Source organism: Cucumis melo, chromosome 9 (genome assembly GCF_025177605.1).
Source record: "Cucumis melo cultivar AY chromosome 9, USDA_Cmelo_AY_1.0, whole genome shotgun sequence".
NCBI lineage: Eukaryota > Viridiplantae > Streptophyta > Magnoliopsida > Cucurbitales > Cucurbitaceae > Cucumis > Cucumis melo.
The window spans coordinates 472,804-496,110 of record NC_066865.1 but is presented as its reverse complement, the minus strand read 5'-3'; the positions used below and the strand labels follow the sequence as shown (position 1 = coordinate 496,110).

At 32.1% G+C, this 23,307-nt stretch overlaps 2 protein-coding genes, 1 long non-coding RNA gene and 1 other non-coding gene across 4 annotated transcripts; 1 reads left to right on the top strand and 3 right to left on the bottom strand.

Moving 5' to 3' along the window:
* Nucleotides 1–193: 193 nt before the first annotated feature.
* Nucleotides 194–8,032, top strand: LOC127150990 (uncharacterized). Its single transcript, XR_007823650.1, has 2 exons — nucleotides 194–342; nucleotides 7,789–8,032. It is a non-coding gene; the product is annotated as an uncharacterized LOC127150990 (long non-coding RNA).
* Nucleotides 8,033–13,685: 5,653 nt separating this feature from the next.
* LOC103498703 (GDSL esterase/lipase At1g33811) lies at nucleotides 13,686–15,870 on the bottom strand. The gene is made up of 4 exons (XM_017046932.2): nucleotides 15,569–15,870; nucleotides 14,950–15,074; nucleotides 14,579–14,827; nucleotides 13,686–14,317 (listed from the first exon to the last, which is right to left on the bottom strand). Exons 1-4 carry the CDS (start codon nucleotides 15,849–15,851, stop codon nucleotides 13,832–13,834), a joined length of 1,143 nt encoding a protein of 380 aa, XP_016902421.1. The 5' UTR covers nucleotides 15,852–15,870; the 3' UTR covers nucleotides 13,686–13,831.
* A 2,172-nt stretch (nucleotides 15,871–18,042) lies between these two features.
* LOC103498702 (GDSL esterase/lipase At1g71691) lies at nucleotides 18,043–20,617 on the bottom strand. Its single transcript, XM_008461417.3, has 5 exons — nucleotides 20,252–20,617; nucleotides 19,253–19,371; nucleotides 18,933–19,172; nucleotides 18,614–18,863; nucleotides 18,043–18,514 (listed from the first exon to the last, which is right to left on the bottom strand). The coding sequence occupies exons 1-5, from the start codon at nucleotides 20,550–20,552 to the stop codon at nucleotides 18,288–18,290; spliced, it is 1,137 nt and encodes a 378-aa protein (XP_008459639.1). The 5' UTR covers nucleotides 20,553–20,617; the 3' UTR covers nucleotides 18,043–18,287.
* Nucleotides 19,548–19,619, bottom strand: TRNAC-GCA (transfer RNA cysteine (anticodon GCA)). Its single transcript has one exon. It is a non-coding gene; the product is annotated as a tRNA-Cys (tRNA).
* Nucleotides 20,618–23,307: the final 2,690 nt, after the last annotated feature.

Here is a 23,307-nt window from a genome sequence, read left to right as displayed (position 1 = left end):
GAGTTTTAGGACAATTTATGTGTGAATGGACAAAAATGTCCTTCATTAAATTTCTCCTTCTCCTTCCCTTTCCCTTTCCCTTCTCTTCCACGTAAAAGCTTTCAACTTTCGCTTTCCCTTCTCTTTCGCGTAGAGTTGTTTCCTTTTCCATTCTCTTTTGTGTAGAACACCTGAAGTAAAAAAAAAAAAAAAATCGCTCTGCTCCGATACTTTGCTCTGCTCTAGTGTCGTTCGAAGATACTCCGACCATTCGTCTCTTGTCGTTCGTTGATCCTCTAGTGCATTTCGTCGCTCCTTCTTTTCAAACCATTCAATCAACTTTGAGCGTTTTCTCTTATTTCGGTGAGTTTCATTTCTAACCCATTTTTAATTTATTTGTTGTAAATATTTGGTTTAGGTATTTGTTGCGAGTTTCATCCGTAAATGTCTGGTTTAGGCTATTTTGGAATGGAATTATTTGCTGTAAATTAGTTTAGTCAAAGTTTGGTTTAGGTTCTTAGAAAGTTGGGAAATTGCCAAAAATAACTTAAAAAAGGAGGGTTAAATGACTTTTGAGATAGTTTTTTAAAATAAAGAGTTTTAGGACAATTTAGGTGTGAATGTACAAAAATGTCCTTCATTAAATTTCTCTTTCCCTTTCCCTTCTCTTCCACGTAAAAACTTTCAGCTTTGGTTTTCCCTTCTCTTTCGCGTACAGTTGTTTCTCTTTCCCTTCTCTTTCGCGTAGAACACCTCAAGTAAAAAAAAAAATCACCTCGATCGTTCATCACTTGCCGTTCATTGGTCCTCCATGAGTCTTTTCTCTTATTTCAATGAGTTTTATCTCTAACCCATTTTTAATTTATTTGCTGTAAATGTTTGGTTTAGGTATTTGTTGTGAGTTTCATCCATCTGGTTTAGGCTTTTTTGGAATCGACTTATTTGCTGGAAATTAGTTTAGTCAAAGTTTGGTTCAGGTTCTTAGAAAGTTAAATGGGTAGTGAAATGAATTGAAGTTAAATATAGTTGGCATTTTGCTTCTTTTTCTTGGGATCCCTTCTTTAAATCTGAATTGGCTACCTCTTAGAAGTGCAATTGAAGCTCTTTTATTTAGCAGTGAGTTTTTTTTTATCTACATTGCTTTCTATCTATTGTGTATTATTGTCTTATATTGTGAGCAATTTCATGCCGCTATGGATGCTTCTCAAACCACTCTGGCTTTCACTTTGATCACTTTCACTTTAATCCATTTGGAGTGATTCTATGCATGTTTATATGCATTAGTTTGTATTGTTCTATGCATGTTTAGTTTGTATTAGCCCCTCATGGTTTATCTCGCACATATCTCGCACCTTCCAAACTTTCACTATTTATTTTAAAATCAAATTAGTACACCTCATAATCCATTTAGAGTGATTCTATGCATGTTTAGTAAGTCTCTTAGGCCTTCATGGTTTATCTCGCACGTATCTCGCACACATCTTGCACACATCTTGCACGTATCTCGCACACGTCTCACACATTCCAAACTTTCACTATTTATTTCGAAATGAAATTGGTACCCCTGCTAATCCATTTGGAGTGTAATATTAATGTTTAGTAAGTCTCTTAGGCTCTCATGGTTTATCTCGCATGTATCTCGCACGTATCTCGCACACATCTCGCACATTCCAAACTTTCGCTATTTATTTCGAAATGAAACTGGTACCCCTGTTAATCCATTTGGAGTGATTCTATTGATGTTTAGTAAGTCTCTTAGGCCCTCATGGTTTATCTCGCATGCATCTCGCACGTATCTCGCACACATCTTGCACACACCTCGCACATTCCAAACTTTCACTATTTATTTCGAAATGAAATTGGTACCCCTGTTAATCCATTTGGAGTGATTCTATTGATGTTTGTTAAGTCTCTTAGGCCCTCGTGGTTTATCTCGCATGTATCTCGCACCTTCCAAACTTTCACTATTTATTTTAACTTTCACCATGCTGTTATGACATGTTTAGTGAGTCTTTTATGCAATTATTATTTCATTTGTTCTTTTTTATTCAGGCTTCAATTATGACATCGACATCGACTGATGGACCCACATACAAGATTAATCCTTCCCATCCTTGGCCAGTTGTCATTGTCGACTCCATTCCACTACAACGAAATAATAGTGATTGTGGCGTATTCACCATTAAGTATTTTGAGTACATAGCTGCTGGTTTTTATTTAGATACATTATGTCAAGAAAACATGTCCTACTTTAGAAAACAATTGGCATTTCAATTATGGACCAACACTCCTATGTATTAAACTTTGTTGCGAGATTTATAGGAGTTGTATATCATGTATGTTGCAAAATATGTATCGATTCTTCTCTATAATGCACAAGTATAGATGCTATATAAATTAGAATAAACGTAGTTTATGAATGGTCAATTGATGACATTCAAATATCATATTTGTTTGCAAAACTACTTGTAGGTAAACGATCGCTTAATATTTTTTATGTTTATTAAGAAAATCGTTTAGACTTTACTAAACGATCGCTTAAAGATATATGCACGATCTTTTACATTAGTGTGATTACATATAAACGATCGCTTAATATATAAGTTAAAGCAGTTGAGTAGCAAAGAATTAAAAAATATATAAATTAAAGAATTACAAACTAAACGAATAGTCGTGTGAAATATATAAACGATCGTTTAATACAATTAAACGATCGTTTAGTTATTTTAAACAATCATTTAGTTACGTTAAACGATCTTTTAGTTACATTAAACGATCGTGAAACCAGTTTGTATATTAAACAAATTAAAATATGTGTCAATACGTTTGTGTTTTTTGTGTTCCTAAATGAATAAGTCAGTTGTTATTTTCGTCTTCTTCATCTATCTAAAAGCACATAAAGTAAGAATGTTTGGAGACATCATTAAGAAAACACATCCAGATAGATAAATAACAAACTAAAAGAAAAGTAACATTCATTAATTAGTGTAATAATTAGTACATTGGTAGAGAAATTTTTAAATTTGTATGCTGGACTTCTCGGTATATGAAATTGTATTGGTACACGTTAATCTGTTGTGACCTATTTCTTTACATCGACCACACTTATGCAATTTCGGAGCTTCACCAACACTTGGAATCCTTTTTTTCTTCAGTCGACCAACTCTTTTGACTACTTTCGGAGGTAAAACAATCATATGTAGATAGTCTTCGCTTGTCTTCCAAGCTGACTGATTTACAATTAGGTAGGCGGCCGGCCTCTGCATATGCTGCCAACAAACATTCATTGGTGTAATAATTAGCACATAATCTATAAACATTTATATTGCGATCTCGTGCTGCAGCAATGACATGTGAGCATGGTAGTTGCTCAGCTTGAAACTCCTTGCAAGTGCACTCTTGCAAACTAAATCTTTTACTTCAATTCATTTTTCACTACCCATTGAACTTTCTAAGAACCTAAACCAAACTTTGACTAAACTAATTTACAGCAAATAATTTCATTCCAAAATAGCCTAAACCAGACATTTACGGATGAAACTCGCAACAAATACCTAAACCAAATATTTACAACAAATAAATTAAAAATGGGTTAGAGATGAAACTCACCGAAATAAGAGAAAACGCTCAAAGTTGATTGAATGGTTTGAAAAGAAGGAGCGACGAAATGCACTAGAGTATCGACGAACGGCAAGAGACGAATGGTCGGAGTATCTTCGAACGACACTAGAGCAGAGCAAAGTATCGGAGCAGAGCGATTTTTTTTTTTTTTTTTTTACTTTAGGTGTTCTACACAAAAGAGAAGGGAAAAGGAAACAACTCTACGCGAAAGAGAAGGGAAAGCGAAAGCTGAAAGCTTTTACGTGGAAGAGAAGGGAAAAGGAAAGGGGAAATTGCCAAAAATAACTTAAAAAATGAGGGTTAAATGACTTTTGGGATAGTTTTTGAAAATAAAGAGTTTTAGGACAATTTAGGTGTGAATGTACAAAAATGTCCTTCATTAAATTTCTCTTTCCCTTTCCCTTCTCTTCCACGTAAAAACTTTCAGCTTTGGCTTTCCCTTCTCTTTCGCGTACAGTTGTTTCTCTTTCCTTTCTCTTTCGCGTAGAACACCTCAAGTAAAAAAAAATCACCTTTTGTTGGCTTTTGAAATTTCCCGCTCTATTCCTACACTCTGCTCTTCGAAGATACTTCGATCGTTCATCACTTGCCGTTCATTGGTCCTCCATTGCATTTCGTTGCTTCTCCTTTTCGAACCATTAAATCAACTTTGAGTCTTTTCTCTTATTTCAGTGAGTTTTATCTCTAACCTATTTTTAATTTATTTGCTGTAAATGTTTGGTTTAGGTATTTGTTGTGAGTTTCATCCATCTGGTTTAGGCTTTTTTGGAATCGACTTATTTGCTGGAAATTAGTTTAGTCAAAGTTTGGTTTAGGTTCTTAGAAAGTTAAATGGGTAGTGAAATGAATTGAAGTTAAATATAGTTGGCATTTTGCTTCTTTTTCTTGGGATCCCTTCTTTAAATCTGAATTGGCTACCTCTTAGAAGTGCAATTGAAGCTCTTTTATTTAGCAGTGAGTTTTTTTATCTACATTGCTTTCTATCTATTGTGTATTATTGTCTTATATTGTGAGCAATTTCATGCCGCTATGGATCCTTCTCAAACCATTCTGGCTTTCACTTTGATCACTTTCACTTTAATCCATTTGGAGTGATTCTATGCATGTTTATATGCATTAGTTTGTATTGTTCTATGCATGTTTAGTTTGTATTAGCCCCTCATGGTTTATCTCGCACATATCTCGCACCTTCCAAACTTTCACTATTTATTTTAAAATCAAATTAGTACACCTCATAATCCATTTAGAGTGATTCTATGCACGTTTAGTAAGTCTCTTAGGCCTTCATGGTTTATCTCGCACACACCTTGCACACATCTCGCACACGTCTCACACATTCCAAACTTTCACTATTTATTTCGAAATGAAATTGGTACCCCTGCTAATCCATTTGGAGTGATTCTATTGATGTTTAGTAAGTCTCTTAGGCCCTCATGGTTTATCTCGCATGTATCTCGCACACATCTCGCACATTCCAAACTTTCACTATTTATTTCGAAATGAAACTGGTACCCCTGCTAATCCATTTGGAGTGATTCTATTGATGTTTAGTAAGTCTCTTAGGCCCTCATGGTTTATCTCGCATGTATCTCGCACGTATCTCGCACACATCTCGCACATTCCAAACTTTCACTATTTATTTCGAAATGAAATTGGTACCTGTTAATCCATTTGGAGTGATTCTATTGATGTTTGTTAAGTCTCTTAGGCCCTCGTGGTTTATCTCGCATGTATCTCGCACCTTCCAAACTTTCACTATTTATTTTAACTTTCACCATGCTGTTATGACATGTTTAGTCAGTCTCTTATGCAATTATTATTTCATTTGTTCTTTTTTGTTCAGGCTTCAATTATGACATCGACATCGACTGATGGACCCGCGTACAAGATTAATCCTTCCCATCCTTGGCCAGTTGTCATTGTCGACTCCATTCCACTACAACGAAATAATAGTGATTGTGGCGTATTCACCATTAAGTATTTTGAGTACACAGCTGCTGGTTTTGATTTAGATACATTATGTCAAGAAAACATGTCCTACTTTAGAAAACAATTGACATTTCAATTATGGACCAACACTCCTATGTATTGAACTTTGTTGCGAGATTTGTAGGAGTTGTATATCATGTATGTTGCAAAATATGTATCGATTCTTCTCTATAATGCACAAGTATAGATGCTATATAAATTAGAATAAACGTAGTTTATGAATGGTCAATTGATGACATTCAAATATCATATTTGTTTGCAAAACTACTTGTAGGTAAACAATCGCTTAATATTTTTTATGTTTATTAAGAAAATCGTTTAGACTTTACTAAACGATCGCTTAAAGATATATGCACGATCTTTTACATTAGTGTGATTACATATAAACGATCGCTTAATATATAAATTAAAGCAGTTGAGTAGCAAAGAATTAAAAAATATATAAATTAAAAAATTACAAACTAAACGAATAGTCGTGTGAAATATATAAACGATCATTTAATACAATTAAACGATCGTTTAGTTATTTTAAACGATCGTTTAGTTACGTTAAACGATCTTTTAGTTACATTAAACGATCGTTTAGTTACTTTAAACGATCGTTTAACGTAACTAAACGATCGTTTAGTTATATTTAAACGATCGTGAAACCAGTTTGTATATTAAACAAATTAAAATCTGTGTCAATACGTTTGTGTTCCTAAATGAATAAGCCAGTTGTTATTTTCGTCTTCTTCATCTATCTAGAAGCACATAAAGTAAGAATGTTTGGAGACATCATTAAGAAAACACATCCAGATAGATAAATAACAAACTAAAAGAAAAGTAACATTCATTAATTAGTGTAATAATTAGTACATTGGTAGAGAAATTTTTAAATTTGTATGCTGAACTTCTCGGTATATGAAATTGTATTGGTACACGTTAATCTGTTGTGACCTATTTCTTTACATCGACCACACTTATGCAATTTCGGAGCTTCACCAACACTTGAAATCCTTTTTTTCTTCGGTCGACCAACTCTTTTGACTACTTTCGGAGGTAAAACAATCATATGTAGATAGTCTTCGCTTGTCTTCCAAGCTGACTGATTTACAATTAGGTAGACGGCCTCCGCATATGCTGCCAACAAACATTCATTGGTGTAATAATTAGCACATAATCTATAAACATTTATATTGCGATCTCGTGCTGCAGCAATGGCACGTGAGCATGGTAGTTGCTCAGCTTGAAACTCCTTGCAAGTGCACTCTTGCAAACTAAATCTTTTACTTCAATTCATTTTTCACTACCCATTGAACTTTCTAAGAACCTAAACCAAACTTTGACTAAACTAATTTACAACAAATAATTCCATTCCAAAATAGCCTAAACCAGACATTTACGGATGAAACTCGCAACAAATACCTAAACCAAATATTTACAGCAAATAAATTAAAAATGGGTTAGAGATGAAACTCACCGAAATAAGAGAAAACGCTCAAAGTTGATTGAATGGTTTGAAAAGAAGGAGCGACGAAATGCACTAGAGGATCGACGAACGGCAAGAGACGAATGGTCGGAGTATCTTCGAACGACACTAGAGCAGAGCAAAGTATCGGAGCAGAGCGATTTTTTTTTTTTTTACTTCAGGTGTTCTACACAAAAGAGAAGGGAAAAGGAAACAACTCTACGCGAAAGAGAAGGGAAAGCGAAAGCTGAAAGCTTTTACGTGGAAGAGAAGGGAAAGGGAAAGGGAAGGAGAAGGAGAAATTTAATGAAGGACATTTTTGTCCATTCACACATAAATTGTCCTAAAACTCTTTATTTTCAAAAACTATCCCAAAAGTCATTTAACCCTCCTTTTTTAAGCTATTTTTGGCAATTTCCCAAAGGAAAGGGAAGGAGAAGGAGAAATTTAATGAAGGACATTTTTGTCCATTCACACATAAATTATCCTAAAACTCTTTATTTTCAAAAACTATCCCAAAAGTCATTTAACCCTCCTTTTTAAAGCTATTTTTGGCAATTTCCCTAGAAAGTTCAATGGGTAGTGAAAAATGAATTGAAGTAAAAGATTTAGTTTGCAAGAGTGCACTTGCAAGGAGTTTCAAGCTAAGCAACTACCATGCTCACATGTCATTGCTGCAGCACGAGATCGCAATATAAATGTTTATAGATTATGTGTTAATTATTACACCAATGAATGTTTGTTGGCAGCATATGCGGAGGCCGTCTACCTAATTGTAAATCAGTCAGCTTGGAAGACAAGCGAAGACTATCTACATATGATTGTTTTACCTCCGAAAGTAGTCAAAAGAGTTGAAGTAAAGAAATAGGTCACAACAGATTAACGTGTACTAATACAATTTCATATACCGAGAAGTCCAGCATACAAATTTAAAAATTTCTCTACCAATGTACTAATTATTACACTAATTAATGAATGTTCCTTTTCTTTCAATTTGTTATTTATCTATCTGGATGTGTTTTCTTAATGATGTCTCCAAACATTCATACTTTATGTGCTTCTAGATAGATGAAGAAGACAAAAATAACAGCTGGCTTATTCATTTAGGAACACAAAAAACACAAACGTATTGACACAGATTTTAATTTGTTTAATATACAAACTGGTTTCACGATCGTTTAAATATAACTAAACGATCGTTTAAAATAACTAAACGATCGTTTAAAATAACTAAACGATCGTTTAGTTACGTTAAACGATCGTTTAATGTAACTAAAAGATCGTTTAACGTAACTAAACGATCGTTTAAAATAACTAAACGATCGTTTAATTGTATTAAACGATCGTTTATATATTTCACACGACTATTCGTTTAGTTTGTAATTCTTTAATTTATATATTTTTTAATTCTTTGCTACTCAACTGCTTTAATTTATATATTAAGCGATCGTTTATATGTAATCACACTAATGTAAAAGATCGTGCATATATCTTTAAGCGATCGTTTAGTAAAGTCTAAACGATTTTCTTAATAAACATAAAAAATATTAAGCGATCGTTTACCTACAAGTAGTTTTGCAAACAAATATGATATTTGAATGTCATCAATTGACCATTCATAAACTACGTTTATTCTAATTTATATAGCATCTATACTTGTGCATTATAGAGAAGAATCGATACATATTTTGCAACATACATGATATACAACTCCTACAAATCTCGCAACAAAGTTCAATACATAGGAGTGTTGGTCCATAATCGAAATGCCAATTGTTTTCTAAAGTAGGACATGTTTTCTTGATATAATGTATCTAAATCAAAACCAGCAGCTATGTACTCAAAATACTTAATGGTGAATACGCCACAATCACTATTATTTCGTTGTAGTGGAATGGAGTCGACAATGATAACTGGCCAAGGATGAGAAGGATTAATCTTGTACGCGGGTCCATCAGTCGATGTCGATGTCATAATTGAAGCCTGAACAAAAAGGAACAAATGAAATAATAATTGCATAAGAGACTGACTAAACATGTCATAACAGCATGGTGAAAGTTAAAATAAATAGTGAAATTTGGAAGGTGCGAGATACATGTGAGATAAACCACGAGGGCCTAAGAGACTTAACAAACATCAATAGAATCACTCCAAATGGATTAACAGGGGTACCAATTTCATTTTGAAATAAATAGTGAAAGTTTGGAATGTGCGAGATGTGTGCGAGATACGCTCGAGATACATGCGAGATAAACCATGAGGGCCTAAGAGACTTACTAAACATCGATAGAATCACTCCAAATGGATTAGCAGGGGTACCAATTTCATTTCGAAATAAATAGTGAAAGTTTGGAATGTGCGAGATGTGTGCGAGATACGTGCGAGATAAACCGTGAAGGCCCAAGAGACTTACTAAACACCAATAGAATCACTCCAAATGGATTAGCAGGGGTACCAATTTCATTTCGAAATAAATAGTGAAAGTTTGGAATGTGCGAGATGTGTGCGAGATACGTGCGAGATAAACCATGAGGGCCTAAGAGACTTACTAAACATCAATAGAATCACTCCAAATGGATTAGCAGGGGTACCAATTTCATTTCGAAATAAATAGTAAAAGTTTGGAATGTGCGAGATGTGTGCGAGATACGTGCGAGATAAACCATGAAGGCCTAAGAGACTTACTAATTTCCAGCAAATAAGTCGATTCCAAAAAAGCCTAAACCAGATGGATGAAACTCACAACAAATACCTAAACCAAACATTTACAGCAAATAAATTAAAAATGGGTTAGAGATAAAACTCACTGAAATAAGAGAAAAGACTCAAAGTTGATTTAATGGTTCGAAAAGGAGAAGCAACGAAATGCAATGGAGGACCAATGAACGGCAAGTGATGAACGATCGAAGTATCTTCGAAGAGTAGAGTGTAGGAATAGAGCGGGAAATTTCAAAAGCCAACAAAAGACGATTTTTTTTTTTTACTTGAGGTGTTCTACGCGAAAGAGAAGGGAAAGAGAAACAACTATACGCGAAAGAGAAGGGAAAGCCAAAGCTGAAAGTTTTTACGTGGAAGAGAAAGGAAAGGGAAAGAGAAATTTAATGAAGGACATTTTTGTACATTCACACCTAAATTGTCCTAAAACCCTTTATTTTCAAAAACTATCCCAAAAGTCATTTAACCCTCCTTTTTTAAGTTATTTTTGGCAATTTCCCGATATTCTTTAACTTTTCAAATCTTGGATAAGATTTTTTTTATTTCTTTTACACCTCCCCTAGGGATAATATGGCGTTGTTTAGTTCTTGGGAGGTTTATTTATGCCAAGAACAAGTATAAATATAAATAGGATGGAATGTCTTAGAAGTGCTCATAACACAAGTAGTCTCTTTCCCCAATTCTTCTGAAATTGAGGTTGCAGGTGAAATTAGAAGAAGTACATTTATGTTGTTCCCTTCTTGATCGGTTGGAGTTGGATTTTTGCTATCATAAGGATTCCTTCTATATATGATGAAATATTAACGCATTAATTTCGTTATTTAATTATTACAACAAATTTTTACTCTTTATGTTTCAAAATAAATTTTGTTTTTTACAAAATTAAATACAATAACATGAGAATATTGAAATAATCTTTTTAACTAATTTTAATTAATAATTCAACTCTAGTATTTAAGAAAACTGGTAAGAAAATGATAAAAAAAAAAAATAGACTTAATTAATTTTTAAAAAACTAAAAAATAAAAAAGGAAAAATTTAGCAAATGGAGCCTTAGTGTTGTCATTTTAAAAGTGTAATTGAAATAAAATAATACAAAATTAAATAAAAATAAGGAAAATTATTTTAAATAATAATTAAACTTCTGAAAATATCTAGAAAATATCGTCATGTATATATAATAAACACAGATATTAGTCTATCGTGGTAGTTCAACAAACATACTCAAGCATCTTAACTAGATTGATGTATTTTTTTTTACCGTTCTCATGATAAACCAAAGTGATGTATTAGTTCAAAGAAATAATACAACCATTCCTCATTTTAGAGATGGTCAAAAAGGTGTATAGATATAGACAACAAAATAGCATTTGCTATTGCTATAAATAGCAATAGCAAAGCAACATCTCTTTGCCCTGAGAAAAGAGTGAAAAGAAAATAGCAAAAGTTAAAGAACAGATTAGATCAGTTTGCAAGTGAAGATGATGGAGAGTTTTAGTTTGCTTCGTCTCCTATCTGCACTTCTCTTCTTCATCCTTCTTTCCATTGTTTACTCTACCAAAGGTAAAACCCAATTTTTTAATTACTTAATTCCTTTAATTTCTCTACACTCTTGATTACTACTAAAATTATTTGTTAATTAACAAACCCAGATTTTATTTTTTTTTTCCATTTACAAATAAACATGTAAATTAAAATAATGTTATTATATATCCAAAGTATTATGACAGCCATTATATGAATATGTGTATGACTTTCAATTCTTGGCATGAATGTGATCTTTTAGTCCAAAGAAACTAAAGTTTGTGTTTTGTACTATTTCTGTTTGTTCAATAATAGTACTGCTGCAACCTTATTATCAGATTGAATATAGAAAAAACACAAACATAGTCTTTTTAAAATTTAAAAAAAAAAAATTGCCTTATTACAAACTGTGGTTGGAAGACAACTTTTTTTATAATTAGTTTCAAAACAACAATTAGTCGTAAAATTCTTAGAAGTGGAAAAGTGGAGATTTTAAGAAAGGGGTTGTTGTTGCATGTAAGAGAGAGAGAAGCAAGTTTGTAAGTTAGAGAAAGAAGAGAAAGGAATGAGTTAATTAGGTCATCAGATCCTTTGCATGTAAGACAGAGAGTGGAAGAGAAAAGGTTTAGCCTTTGGCATGTTAGAGAGAGAATGAGAATTTTTTTCGTTTCATGAATTACCTTCGTCAGTACAAAACTCAGTTTCCAGGTCCACCTCCCCATACACTCAAACTACCATTAGAATTTGTCTCTAAACTATAAAATCGAAGTTAAAATTTGTATATTTTGTACCCTAAAACTAAAAAATGAAATAATATTCGAATCTGAACGTTGAAATTAAATAGTAATTACCTGATGATATCGAATGAATAAGGACTATATTAAAACGTACTAAAACCATAAGTAATAAATGAAAACTTGACCTAAAATAATCTAAGGTCTAAAACAGTATTTTTCTTTTTATTCTATAAATATTCATCCCAAACCCAAACACACTATAAATTTTATCCCATGATGTACGTCATAGCCATACTAAAATTGTCTGATAATAATATGTTGCATATATATATATATATATATATATATATATATATATCGTTGGTTCTGTAGTCTTGTATAGTATTAATTGTTCCATATATATGTGTGGTCATGGTTCCAATCAAAAGCAGGAGTTCCTGATGTCAAAGTTCCCAGCAATGCTGCAATTATTCGTGATCTTATGCCCAGATTTGCGAACCCCTTTGGTGCTGCTGCTATGACCAATCGTTTCTTCTAATACTTCAAATAAATAAATTAGGGTTGTAATTAAGAAGGATATTGCACACACCATATTACTGTTTCTTTTATATATGAACAAACAAGGATGCATGAGACTGCTACTACTTGTATTGGCCGTATGGCCAAGAAGCAAAAGAACCTTACGTGGGTGACGATAATGATAATAATTTATAGTTATTAACTGAGGCACTTGCAAAAGGTAAAATAAATTATAATAATTAAGTTTATAGCACACATATTTATTGTTTGTAAAAATGACAAAAACAAAACTCAATCTACATATAACATATACAATAGGTAAAATGTTACAAATGTTCTTTTTATTGATATACATTTGATACACCTGATACACTATAATATTCCGTGATACACTTGATATAAGTCTGATACTTCTTGATAACCTTTGGACCTTGATATTTTTTAATTGATACCATTTGATATAACCTAAATTAAAACACCTTAATACACCTAATAATCCTTTGTTATTTCATGGTACACTTAACAATTTTGAAGAAATAAGGGATGATTATGACATTTAAAAGGGAGAAAGAAATAAATTATTGAATGGTAATTTGGAAATAATAACAAATTTAAGAGGTAGAATATTTTAAAAAGTTATTTACAAAATTCTGAAACAATGTGCATATTTGCTATATTATATTCTCAAAAGATCGCTTCTCACTACGATTTTCCTTACTAATTTATATCATCGTCTATGATTTTCTATTTTAAAAAAGAAAAAACATTTTTGGACGACGATGTTTTGGATCTAGTTTCTACTTCTTCCATAAGTTTAAAAAAATTTAGATTAATTAGTTGTAATGGATTGAACTTCCCTATTTTTCCCAAGTATCAAATAAAAATAAAAATTTCACTTTGCAATTATTTTTAAATAATTGATAGACAATGACTAAAACAAGTATTCAATGAAAAATTAAGGTTTAACCCAATGCGAGCCAAATCATAACATTGTTATTCTTCCTCTCCTTTTTCTTTCACATACATAAAAAGACAATAATTATAGAGTGTCCTTGAACACAAAAGTCTCCATCTGGAAAATAAAAAAAACAAGCAAAAGAAATGGATTTCATTCATGGCAACACAGCATAGTTAAAACCAGACTTTCAAAGAAAGAAACTTTAGATGGATTATTATTTGTTGACATGCATATATAATTATAGAAACCAACAAGTAATTAAAGAGAATACAATAACTGAGTTAATCCCAAACATAGACAATGACACGACATAGGGTGTGTGGTTTGGGTAAATTAATATTACAACATTGCTAATTGTTGAATGTTGATGGGATATGCATAGGCTCTTGAAGGGGATGTGAATGCCATCTTAGCCAACACAATATTTGCATCCTCAGTTGGATGAAATGCATCCCAAAACAAATAGCCTCTTCGATCTTGGCATGGTTGCTGAAGTGGTAAACATGTTATTTGTCCATTGTTTCTTCCTACTCCACAACATCCCTTGTCTACCACTGTAAACCCATAATTGGAGGCATTTTCAATCAAGTCGATGTTGCTCTTGTAGGTATCAAGGTACACAAACTTAGCACCAGGAAGAACACGACCACTGTTGAAACGATCAACAAGCTTGCGGAGGCCCGAGTTGAAAAGGGCAATCGCACCATTGATCTCTTCGTTGCAACGACTACTATTACCTTGATATCTAGCAAGCTCGTAAGGAATACAACCAATCTGCCCCACCCCGGTCACAACTACTTTTCGAGCTCCAAGTTGATACAATTGCTACAACAAAAATGCAAATCCTTTTTTAACCTTAGCTTCAAAATCAAACTAAAGCCATCAAAATGACATGGCATGAAATCATAGGTTTTGGACTTAACTAATTAATTAGGATTGAAAGCAATTAGTGTACGTATGAGCCTTTCAACTATATATAAATTTAGAAACATAATCACATAGTATACTATTATTTATTGCATATATGTTATAATAATTAAAAAAGACTAAAATTGAAAATACAATGACCAAAAATATAATACTTACCCTAAGTTGGCGATCATAATCTTGAAGAAGGGAAGAGGCATAAGCTTGAGGGGTGAATTGAGATTTGGTATTGTAAAAATCAGTCATGAAGTAATTGTTGAGATAGTCATTACTTCCCATTCCTGAATAGAAAATGCATTTGCTTAAATAGCAACTCAATGCTTCAGTGTCTCCTCTGAAAAACCTACTCATTTCTTCCACTGCCCTCCCAAAATTCTCCACTTGGTTGTTCATTGATAAATGAGCACCCTTCAAATTAATTCAAACCAACATATTATATGCATATATATACCAAAAATGTCAATTTAAAATAATAATAATAAAATTTATTATATATGTGTACGAAAAATCAAATTTATGTATGTTTATACCAAATTGTTTCCAGTCTCATCTCTAATTCCAGCTGCACCAGATGCAAAGTTGGCTCCTCTTAGAAGGGCTCTTCCTCGAGTTCTACTGTATGGAGGAATAAATGTCCTAAACCCCAGTAGTTGAGCTGCAATAATGTATAGAATATTTCATTTTATGTCTTCTTTCATTTTTCTTTTTTTTCTTTTGAGGACGTCTTTTCAATTATCAAATATTCTTTCATCTATATATATGGATTTATCGAGTGAAAAGTTCATATATAATTTCATTCCCCCACCCCACACATAGTTGCCAAAAAGACAACCTTTAATTCAGAAACATTAATTCTTGTCCATTTGGCCATTAGTTCTTCTTAATGAAAGAGCTTTTTGACGTATTTGCAAGTCCAAAACCAAACTCACTACCTCACATGTCCACATCAACAAATTATGTAGCCTAGTTGAGTTGTTAATTAGAGTGCACCTATTGAAATCTCTTCCTTCCCAGAGTGATTTGTTAAAAAAAGAAAATCAGCAATAACAACGGACATGTATCAACTAATAACCAAAAAGTCAGAACTTCAAGGTATCGTAGAAAAAAGAAAACAACCAAGAATAATGGAAGGTAAGGAAACACATATACCTAAGACATCAACAAAAGTTCGACCATTAGTGAAGCGGCCAGTGGTACCCTGAGGAAAATCAACACCATAAGGCCTATAATTGGCTCTGGCAAGCGTAAGCAACCCATTGTTATTCCCATTATCAACTAAAGAATCTCCAAATATGAAGAAACCAGGAACTGATCCACTACCGGGTGGATCCCCCTGTGAAGAACAAGCCTTTGGAGTAGTACTCATACACAAACAAATTGTCAAAATCATTGAAGCCAAAATCAAGGGCTCGGTTGGTGTCCTCATGTTCATCCCTAATATGATCTTTCAAATTTTGAATAACTCACAAAATTGCTCTTCTCAAAATGCTTTGCATTTATAGCCCTGTTTTAGTTAGTTCAACATGAGCTGGATGGGTACTGGCATGTATATTACGCATTAATGGAGCTCTCATGTTTCTCTCACAAAAAAGTGTTTTTGGGGTTCCTTCGAATTACTTAAAAAACCAGCGGTGGCTGAAGTGTTTCTCGTGATATATATTTGGCTACTTGGAGATCATGGATCTGAGTTTGGTTCTGATGAGTTTTTTAATTCATTTGATCATATCATGAACAAATTTAATTTTTGGACATCCAACAAAAAGAAATTACACTTTGGATTTTCGCTTTAAGACTCTTTTTTCTTTTTTATGTACATTATGGATAAACCATCAATGTGTCTTTAGCTATACCAAAAGAAGGAATATTAAATAAATTTATTTGTTTTACATACATAAGCCATTGATTTACTCTCAATCATATATTATAATTGGTGCAAAAGGGAATGAAGAAGCTAGCAGCTCGCCAAAATAATAAATCCAAACTGTTTTGGAGAAGTCAAGCTATTAATTTGAGCTGGTTAATTAATGGGTAAGTTAGTTGTTGGGCATTTTTTCTTTATTGAATATGTATCGACCATTTCATGACAATTAATAATTTATCTATTGTATGTGCTTGGTTGATGTCGTTGCTTGGTTTGTTTGCATATTTTCCCAGACTTTGTTTAACTGAAGAAGTTATGTATGGTCAGGGTGAAGGTGAGGTATTTGAGCGGCCATGGCCAACAAGGCTCCATTACGTTGTAGGATCCACATTTCTATTTTTCATAATCTTTCGGTCATTTAAACCTCTTGAAACAACCAAACAAAAAAAAGCTTTATACACATTAAACTCTAATAAGGTACGTATACTTCCTTCATGTTTAGGTTTACAACAATGTCTAACTTGCTTCGATAATTAAAATAAAATTAGGGCACAATTACTATTTAGATCCTATTCTGAATTAAGAAACTCGAAAAATCACGTCTTTTAATTAACTTTGATTGCTGTTCAAACATTTTGAAATAATTAAGATAATTTGCAAACAAACCTACCATTCCTCTCTAACTATCGTTTTTCAAAAAATTTAAAAAACAAAAAAAAATCCATAACGCACGCCGTCTCTCCACTTTTTTTTTTTTTTTTAATATGTTGTAGTATATTTAAGGTTTATAATATGGTCAAAAGCACATTTGATTTTTTTAAAATATGTTGTAATATGTTCAAGCTATATACTATAGTCATTATTCAAATAATTTAGGATATACTTTAGTTAATATTCAAGGTAGGGTTATGTTTGTAGGATAATTGATTCTTTCGTACTCAATAAATGTCATTCCATCGTGCAATGCAATCTTAACATCTTTATAATTATATATTAAAACAAAAATCGGTATTATTACATACTATAAATACTACGATATATATATATATATATATAAAACTTAATGTAAATAGAAAAAAAGTTTTGATTTGAACCCAAGATACCTTTTATCCTCAGGTAAAAATCAAGTTTCTTTGGTGGAACCCCATAACAATAACAGGTCCAAGAGGGCAAAAATCCATTGCAACTTCCTCCCAAATTCGGTTTGTTTTTTCATAATTTCTTTTGAATGTTTCGGTTTGTTTTTTCATAATTTCTTTTGAATGTTTTGGTAATGGAGATGAGAGAAGAGGGAGGGAATATTAAAATTATATTTCCACATTCTAAGTCATTTATTTAAATTAAATTAATTTACAAAGCTAAGGGACTTTTAATTTAAAACATATACCCTTAATTAACAAGGTTTTCTTTTCCTAGTTAAATTTATTATTTGTTTCTTCTTTTTGTAAAATCCTTAGAGAGAAGAACCAACCTGTCCAATATAATCCAGCAGCTTTGACACATCTCCTTCTGTGTATTATCTGGATCTTGGAAATACGTCTTTAATTTCCTCTTGTTGTTTTGTGTCTTATTCTCAAACTGAGGGGAATATTATTGATATATGTTTGGTGTGTCTGGTCGTATGTGGTTTCTAATTTTATTCATCTTTGCTTAAAATGTGTGTATATATATATATATATATATATATTCGTATAACTCCCTGATCCAATCAAACACCTAATCTTTCATAGTACATCAACATATTTCCACAAAAGGAAATAGATAAAGAAATTACAAAAATAAAAGTAGCATTCAGAGAACATAATCTATATATGTGTATTTACATTTAACACTAAAAAAGGAAAGAAAAGAAAAAACAGCCAAACCAAGTAGATATTTTGCATCAAACCAACACACAAGAGCTAAAATTATTCAAGCCTCTTATCTCTATTTCCTCTTCATCTAATTGCGCGCACACGCATATTTATATGTATGTATATATATTTATAATGAAGGGGTTGCAGTTAATCAGAGATCAAGAGTGGCAAGCTGTTGTATGTTGAAAGGGTAAGCAACAGAAAAGTCACCATTGAAAGCCCTTCTTGCCATGATGATATTCACTCTTTGAGTTGGATGGAATGCATCCCAAAACACATACTCTTCTCTATTTAGACATGGCATTTGAAATGGAAGACATGTTATTTGTCCTCTGTTCCTCCCAATCCCACAGCACCCACGATCCACCACTCTGAATCCTACAAATTAAGTATAAACCCCCAAAACAACTTTTAGGCTTTTTAATGATCTATTGAGTCTGATCTAAACTTTAAGAAAGATCAGTTGGAAAGCAGTACCATAAGCTGCTGGGTTTGCAAGGATATCTTGGTTCATGCGAGCAATATCGAGGTATGTGAATCTTGAACCAGGAAGATTGGCATTAAGGTTTGCAATCATGGTTCTGACGTTTGCATTGAAATCTCGGCTCAGTTGGTTTACTTCTTCTGAGCATCTTCCATCGGAACTCCGAGCTAATATGTTAGGAATGCACCCCATTGTTCCAATCCCTGGGATTATGAACTTCCGACCTCCAAGGTTGTAAAGCCTCTACGACGACCAAAATATTGTTTTAATCTAATAATTTATTAAAATTAAAGGTACTAAAATTTGACTTACGGTGAGCTGCTGAGTATACTGTTGGATCAAGAGATTGGCGAATTGGCGGCTATTGTACTGGCTTCTAGTGGGATAATTAGGCATTAAATAGTTGTTAAGGTAGTCGTTACTACCCATTCCGACGAAGAATATGCAGCGAGCCACCACTGGAGCCACCATGGCGGCGCCAAGATTGCCAGTTATTTGATCCAGCGTGTTCTCGAAGTTCCTTATCTGTTGATTGAAGGGTATGCGGCCGATCTGCACGTTGGCCATTATAATTAATCACATCATTCAATAAAATAATCACTGTAGTAATGTAGTGTGTGTGTGTGGCTTACAAAGTTTCTTCCGGTGATATCAAGGATTCCAGAAGCTGCAGAGGCATAATTTAGTCCCCGCATCGCTCCAGTTGCTGGAGATGTGCTTGGAGGAATTAAAGGAAGCCCCAGCAATTCCGCTACACCAACAAATTATTCAAACAAAACCCATTTATCATCTAAATTTCATTCTACGTGAACTTTACAACAAAAATTCTTGTTCAATAAAATTTCTAGCTTTTCCCTATTGGAATGGTTATTGCATATTATTCCTTTGTTTTTTTTTTTTTTCTCAAAATAAAAAAAGATTTACTTAAGGGCCCAACCGGGTTCGAACCGGTGACCTCTTGATCTGCAGTCAAATGCTCTACCACTGAGCTATGGACCCTTGATGTTTCTAATTCACACTTATTCTAATTTTAGATTATACAACTATCTTAGATTCTTAAAAAAATAATAACAACAACGAAGTTTAAATGCTAAGCTAAAACTTATTATTATTATTATTATTATTATTATTTGACAGTATAATTAAAACTATGTAATTGATTTAATCTTTCCAAGATTAGTCAATGAGAAAGGAAATTTTGGGAGATTGAAAGCAATAATTTGATAAATTTAAAAGATTAATTATACACCAACAATCATACAATAATTTTTTAGACTTGTTGAATATGTTCTCACCATCTTGATATATAATCATATTTTGCTTATTATTTTTAAAGATTAACCCTAATATTTATTTAATATAGTATGTGAGTTCACAAGCCTTGAACAGTCGTTCAATTTATAAAAAATTGGGAATTAATTTGGAAAACCTAAAGTAGCACTACTTAGTGAGTGCTGTGTAGATGGTATAGTGAAGTGATTTTTAAAATCATAAAAATCACTTTAAAATTATTACAATATCTAATTTTTAAATAACTTGAAAAAGAAAAGAAAAGAAAAGAAAAGAAAAGAAAAGAAAAGAAAAGAAAAGTAAAGAAAAGAAAAGAAAAGAAAAGATAGAAAAGCACATACCTATTTCATCAACAATAGTGTAACCATTGGAGAAACGACCAGTTGGACCTTGGGGAAAATCAATACCATAAGGGAAATAGTTAGCTCTTGCAAACGTAGGAAGATTGTTATTATTCCCATTATCAATTAGAGAGTCTCCAAATATGAACATGGCTGGCACCATTCCAATTCCCCCCCTCCTTCCCTCGTATGTACTAACATTCTTCCCGGGAACTGCCGCCGCCGCCGTAATCACCACTACCAAAACACAACCCAACAACATTATTAATGAAGATATCCTAAACAACCTCAACTCAACCATGGAATTGTATATTAATGTTGTTGTTGTTATTATTATTGATATGATGAAGATATTTTCTTTTTCTAATTTTATGATGATGATGATGATGATGATGATGATGATGAGTTAAACTGAAAAGAAATAGGAAGGAATTGGTATTATTTATAGGATGAACAAGGCGGTGGGTTGCAGAGAAGTAATAAATGAATTCACCTGTCCCTTGCCTATATGCATCCTACTAATTTAATTCTTCCTTATCATTTGCCCTATTTTGTTGACACTCCACAGAATCTTTACCATGTCTCTAAAATAATTTTAAAAGGGTTAAAAAACAAAAAAAAAATCACCCTTTCATCATATTTTTCTTAAATCTTTTATTCTCGAGGATAAATTTAATTTTATTGACCAGCATGATAAAACATAGGGAAATGTGAAAGGATTTATTATGATAGACAAAGAGTTTAAAATCTATGGATTCGGAATTGAATAAGTTGAGGATGTGGCAAGTGTTGGTGAAGGTTGAGAATTATTGAAATAAATATATTTAGCAGCAGTTGCCATGCATGCATGCCTTTTGAATTTCCCAATCCCCAACAAAGTCAACTCGATCATCATCTATTGACTATCCCATTCTTCCTTAGCTTCTACGACAAAACCTTCCTCTTTGACTCTATCCTCTCTTAAAATAACTTCTGCAAGTAATATAGTACTTTCCATTCATTTGGATGCATTTTTTACAATAATGAAGAAAAATATTCTCATTTTAGAAAAAAGAGTGAGTTTACTACAAGTTATAATTTGAGATTGTCTATCTCTAGGAAAATTCAACTAGAAACAGAAGATAGAATATATACATACACCCATATATTTTTCTTGAAATGGTATCAGTGTTGACTATTGCTATAAATATATAAACAATAATGTCCAACTAACTTGAGAAATAATTTAATTGCAGTCAAGTAGTAGTCGTATATTTGAATAAAAAGCAATCTGGTTTTGAGACACCACGTACTATCCAACTCTCTGATCTTACAAAAGTAGAGAGAGACTTTAATATAATGGAGTTACTCCATTGTTATTATTGGCTATGTGTTTTAGAGGTCAACGAAGGTGCGACGAAGAGTATCTTTTGTCTTTCTTTCAGCTTTCTTCATCAAGGTGGAAACCACTGAGGTCAGCTTTATAATTTACCCTAGTTCGCTTTGGGAATTGAAATGAACTTATATCATATCAAATCGTAAGGATATTTTAATTAATTTATGCGACAATGACTTGAAATTGTAATTACAAATATTAATTAGATAGTGTGTATACTTTTTTTAAAAAGGACAGAGAGAATTAAATGGTATGATTATGGAAATGTTCTTGTTTAAATATCAGATCCATTTAACTGAAGATAGGTTCACAAGTAAAAACAAAAAAAACAACACACACACATACACACAAAATGGAAAATGAAAATAATGTCCTTTTGAGAATTGTCATGAGTGAAAGAAAGATTTTTTTTTTTTTTTTTTTTTTTTTGCCTATAAATCTCCTAAATATAATACACTATATATTATGACTTAATAATTGAGAATAAAGTTGGCCTTAGGTAATTTATATAAAAACCATAATTGCGTACTTATGGGTTATTTAATATAATCTAGGGGCTATCTTAGTTAAACTAGAACTAGGATATGGGTTTTCTAAACATAGCAAATAAGCTAGCTAGGTTGTTATCTCAAACTAAATGGGTTAGGACAATGCATTTGAAATGATATGTTCATCAAATTTTGAATCTCGACCTTGACCTCATTCTTGCCTTAGGGCAAAGGCAAGGGGTGAGAACAGTGACGGATCTAGAAATTTTGTATACTGGGTACTATATAATAAACACACTAAAAAATATTAATAGTTTCAAAAATTAATTAATTTAATACGTATTACAATTGTCTTTTATGAGTTTTCATGTTTTGAAATTGATCCATGATAAATTTATTATCTAACTTATCCAATAAATCTTTCTCAATAGAAGACAATCATTCATCCATTGATCTCCCATTCGATTGCGTAGTCGAATTCTCACAATATTCATAGTAGAAAATTAAAAATATATACATAAGTAATGTAAATGTAAATTTAAAAATTATATCAAAAAAAAAGAAAAAAATAATATAATTTTTATGGAATATAGTTGAAAGAGTGAAAGCTTATATCACTAACTTTGTTGCATTTTTTCTAAATATTTTTAAGATAAGAAATAATGACTAAAAATAAGTTAGGATTTTATCTTAGTTAGGTTTTTTTTCCCTTTTATTAATAAATTATCTTTCTTTTATGACATTATTGAAATTTGACAATAAAATTGACATTTGTAGTCTTTGGAAATATAAAATTATTGGAATTTGAAAAGATATTTAATATGTAGGGAAAGAAAATTAAGGATGTTTGGCATACTATATTTTGCGACAATTTAGAAGAAATTTGACATTTTGAGAAAGAAAATTATTGATATTTGGAATAAAGACTATTTTCCAAAGAAATAAAATTATTGAAAATTTGAAAGATATTAGATATTTTGAGAAAGAAAATTAATGATGTTCACGGAATAAAATATATTTTGTAACAATTTATAAGTAAATTTGATATTTGGGAAAGAACACTATTAATATTTGGAATAAAAATTAGTTTGTTAAAATAGTTGCAATATGCAATACTTGAACCCTTAACTTAAAAGTTGTAAAGTGGGGATGTAACCACTAAACTAGAATAAAAAATTGATGAAAATAAAACA

Bases quoted from the DNA above. Each gene is read 5' to 3' on its own strand.
- LOC103498703 (XM_017046932.2), bottom strand. From the start codon at position 15,851: ATGAACATGAGGACACCAACCGAGCCCTTGATTTTGGCTTCAATGATT. The intron at 14,828-14,949 runs GTATAAACATAC...ATTAATTTGAAG, and splicing joins ATGAGACTGGAAACAATTTG to GGTGCTCATTTATCAATGAA. The intron at 14,318-14,578 runs GTAAGTATTATA...TTTTTGTTGTAG, and splicing joins ATTATGATCGCCAACTTAGG to CAATTGTATCAACTTGGAGC.
- LOC103498702 (XM_008461417.3), bottom strand. From the start codon at position 20,552: ATGGTTGAGTTGAGGTTGTTTAGGATATCTTCATTAATAATGTTGTTG. The intron at 19,372-20,251 runs GTATGTGCTTTT...TTGTTGGTGTAG, and splicing joins CACTATTGTTGATGAAATAG to CGGAATTGCTGGGGCTTCCT. The intron at 18,864-18,932 runs GTAAGTCAAATT...TGGTCGTCGTAG, and splicing joins AGTATACTCAGCAGCTCACC to AGGCTTTACAACCTTGGAGG.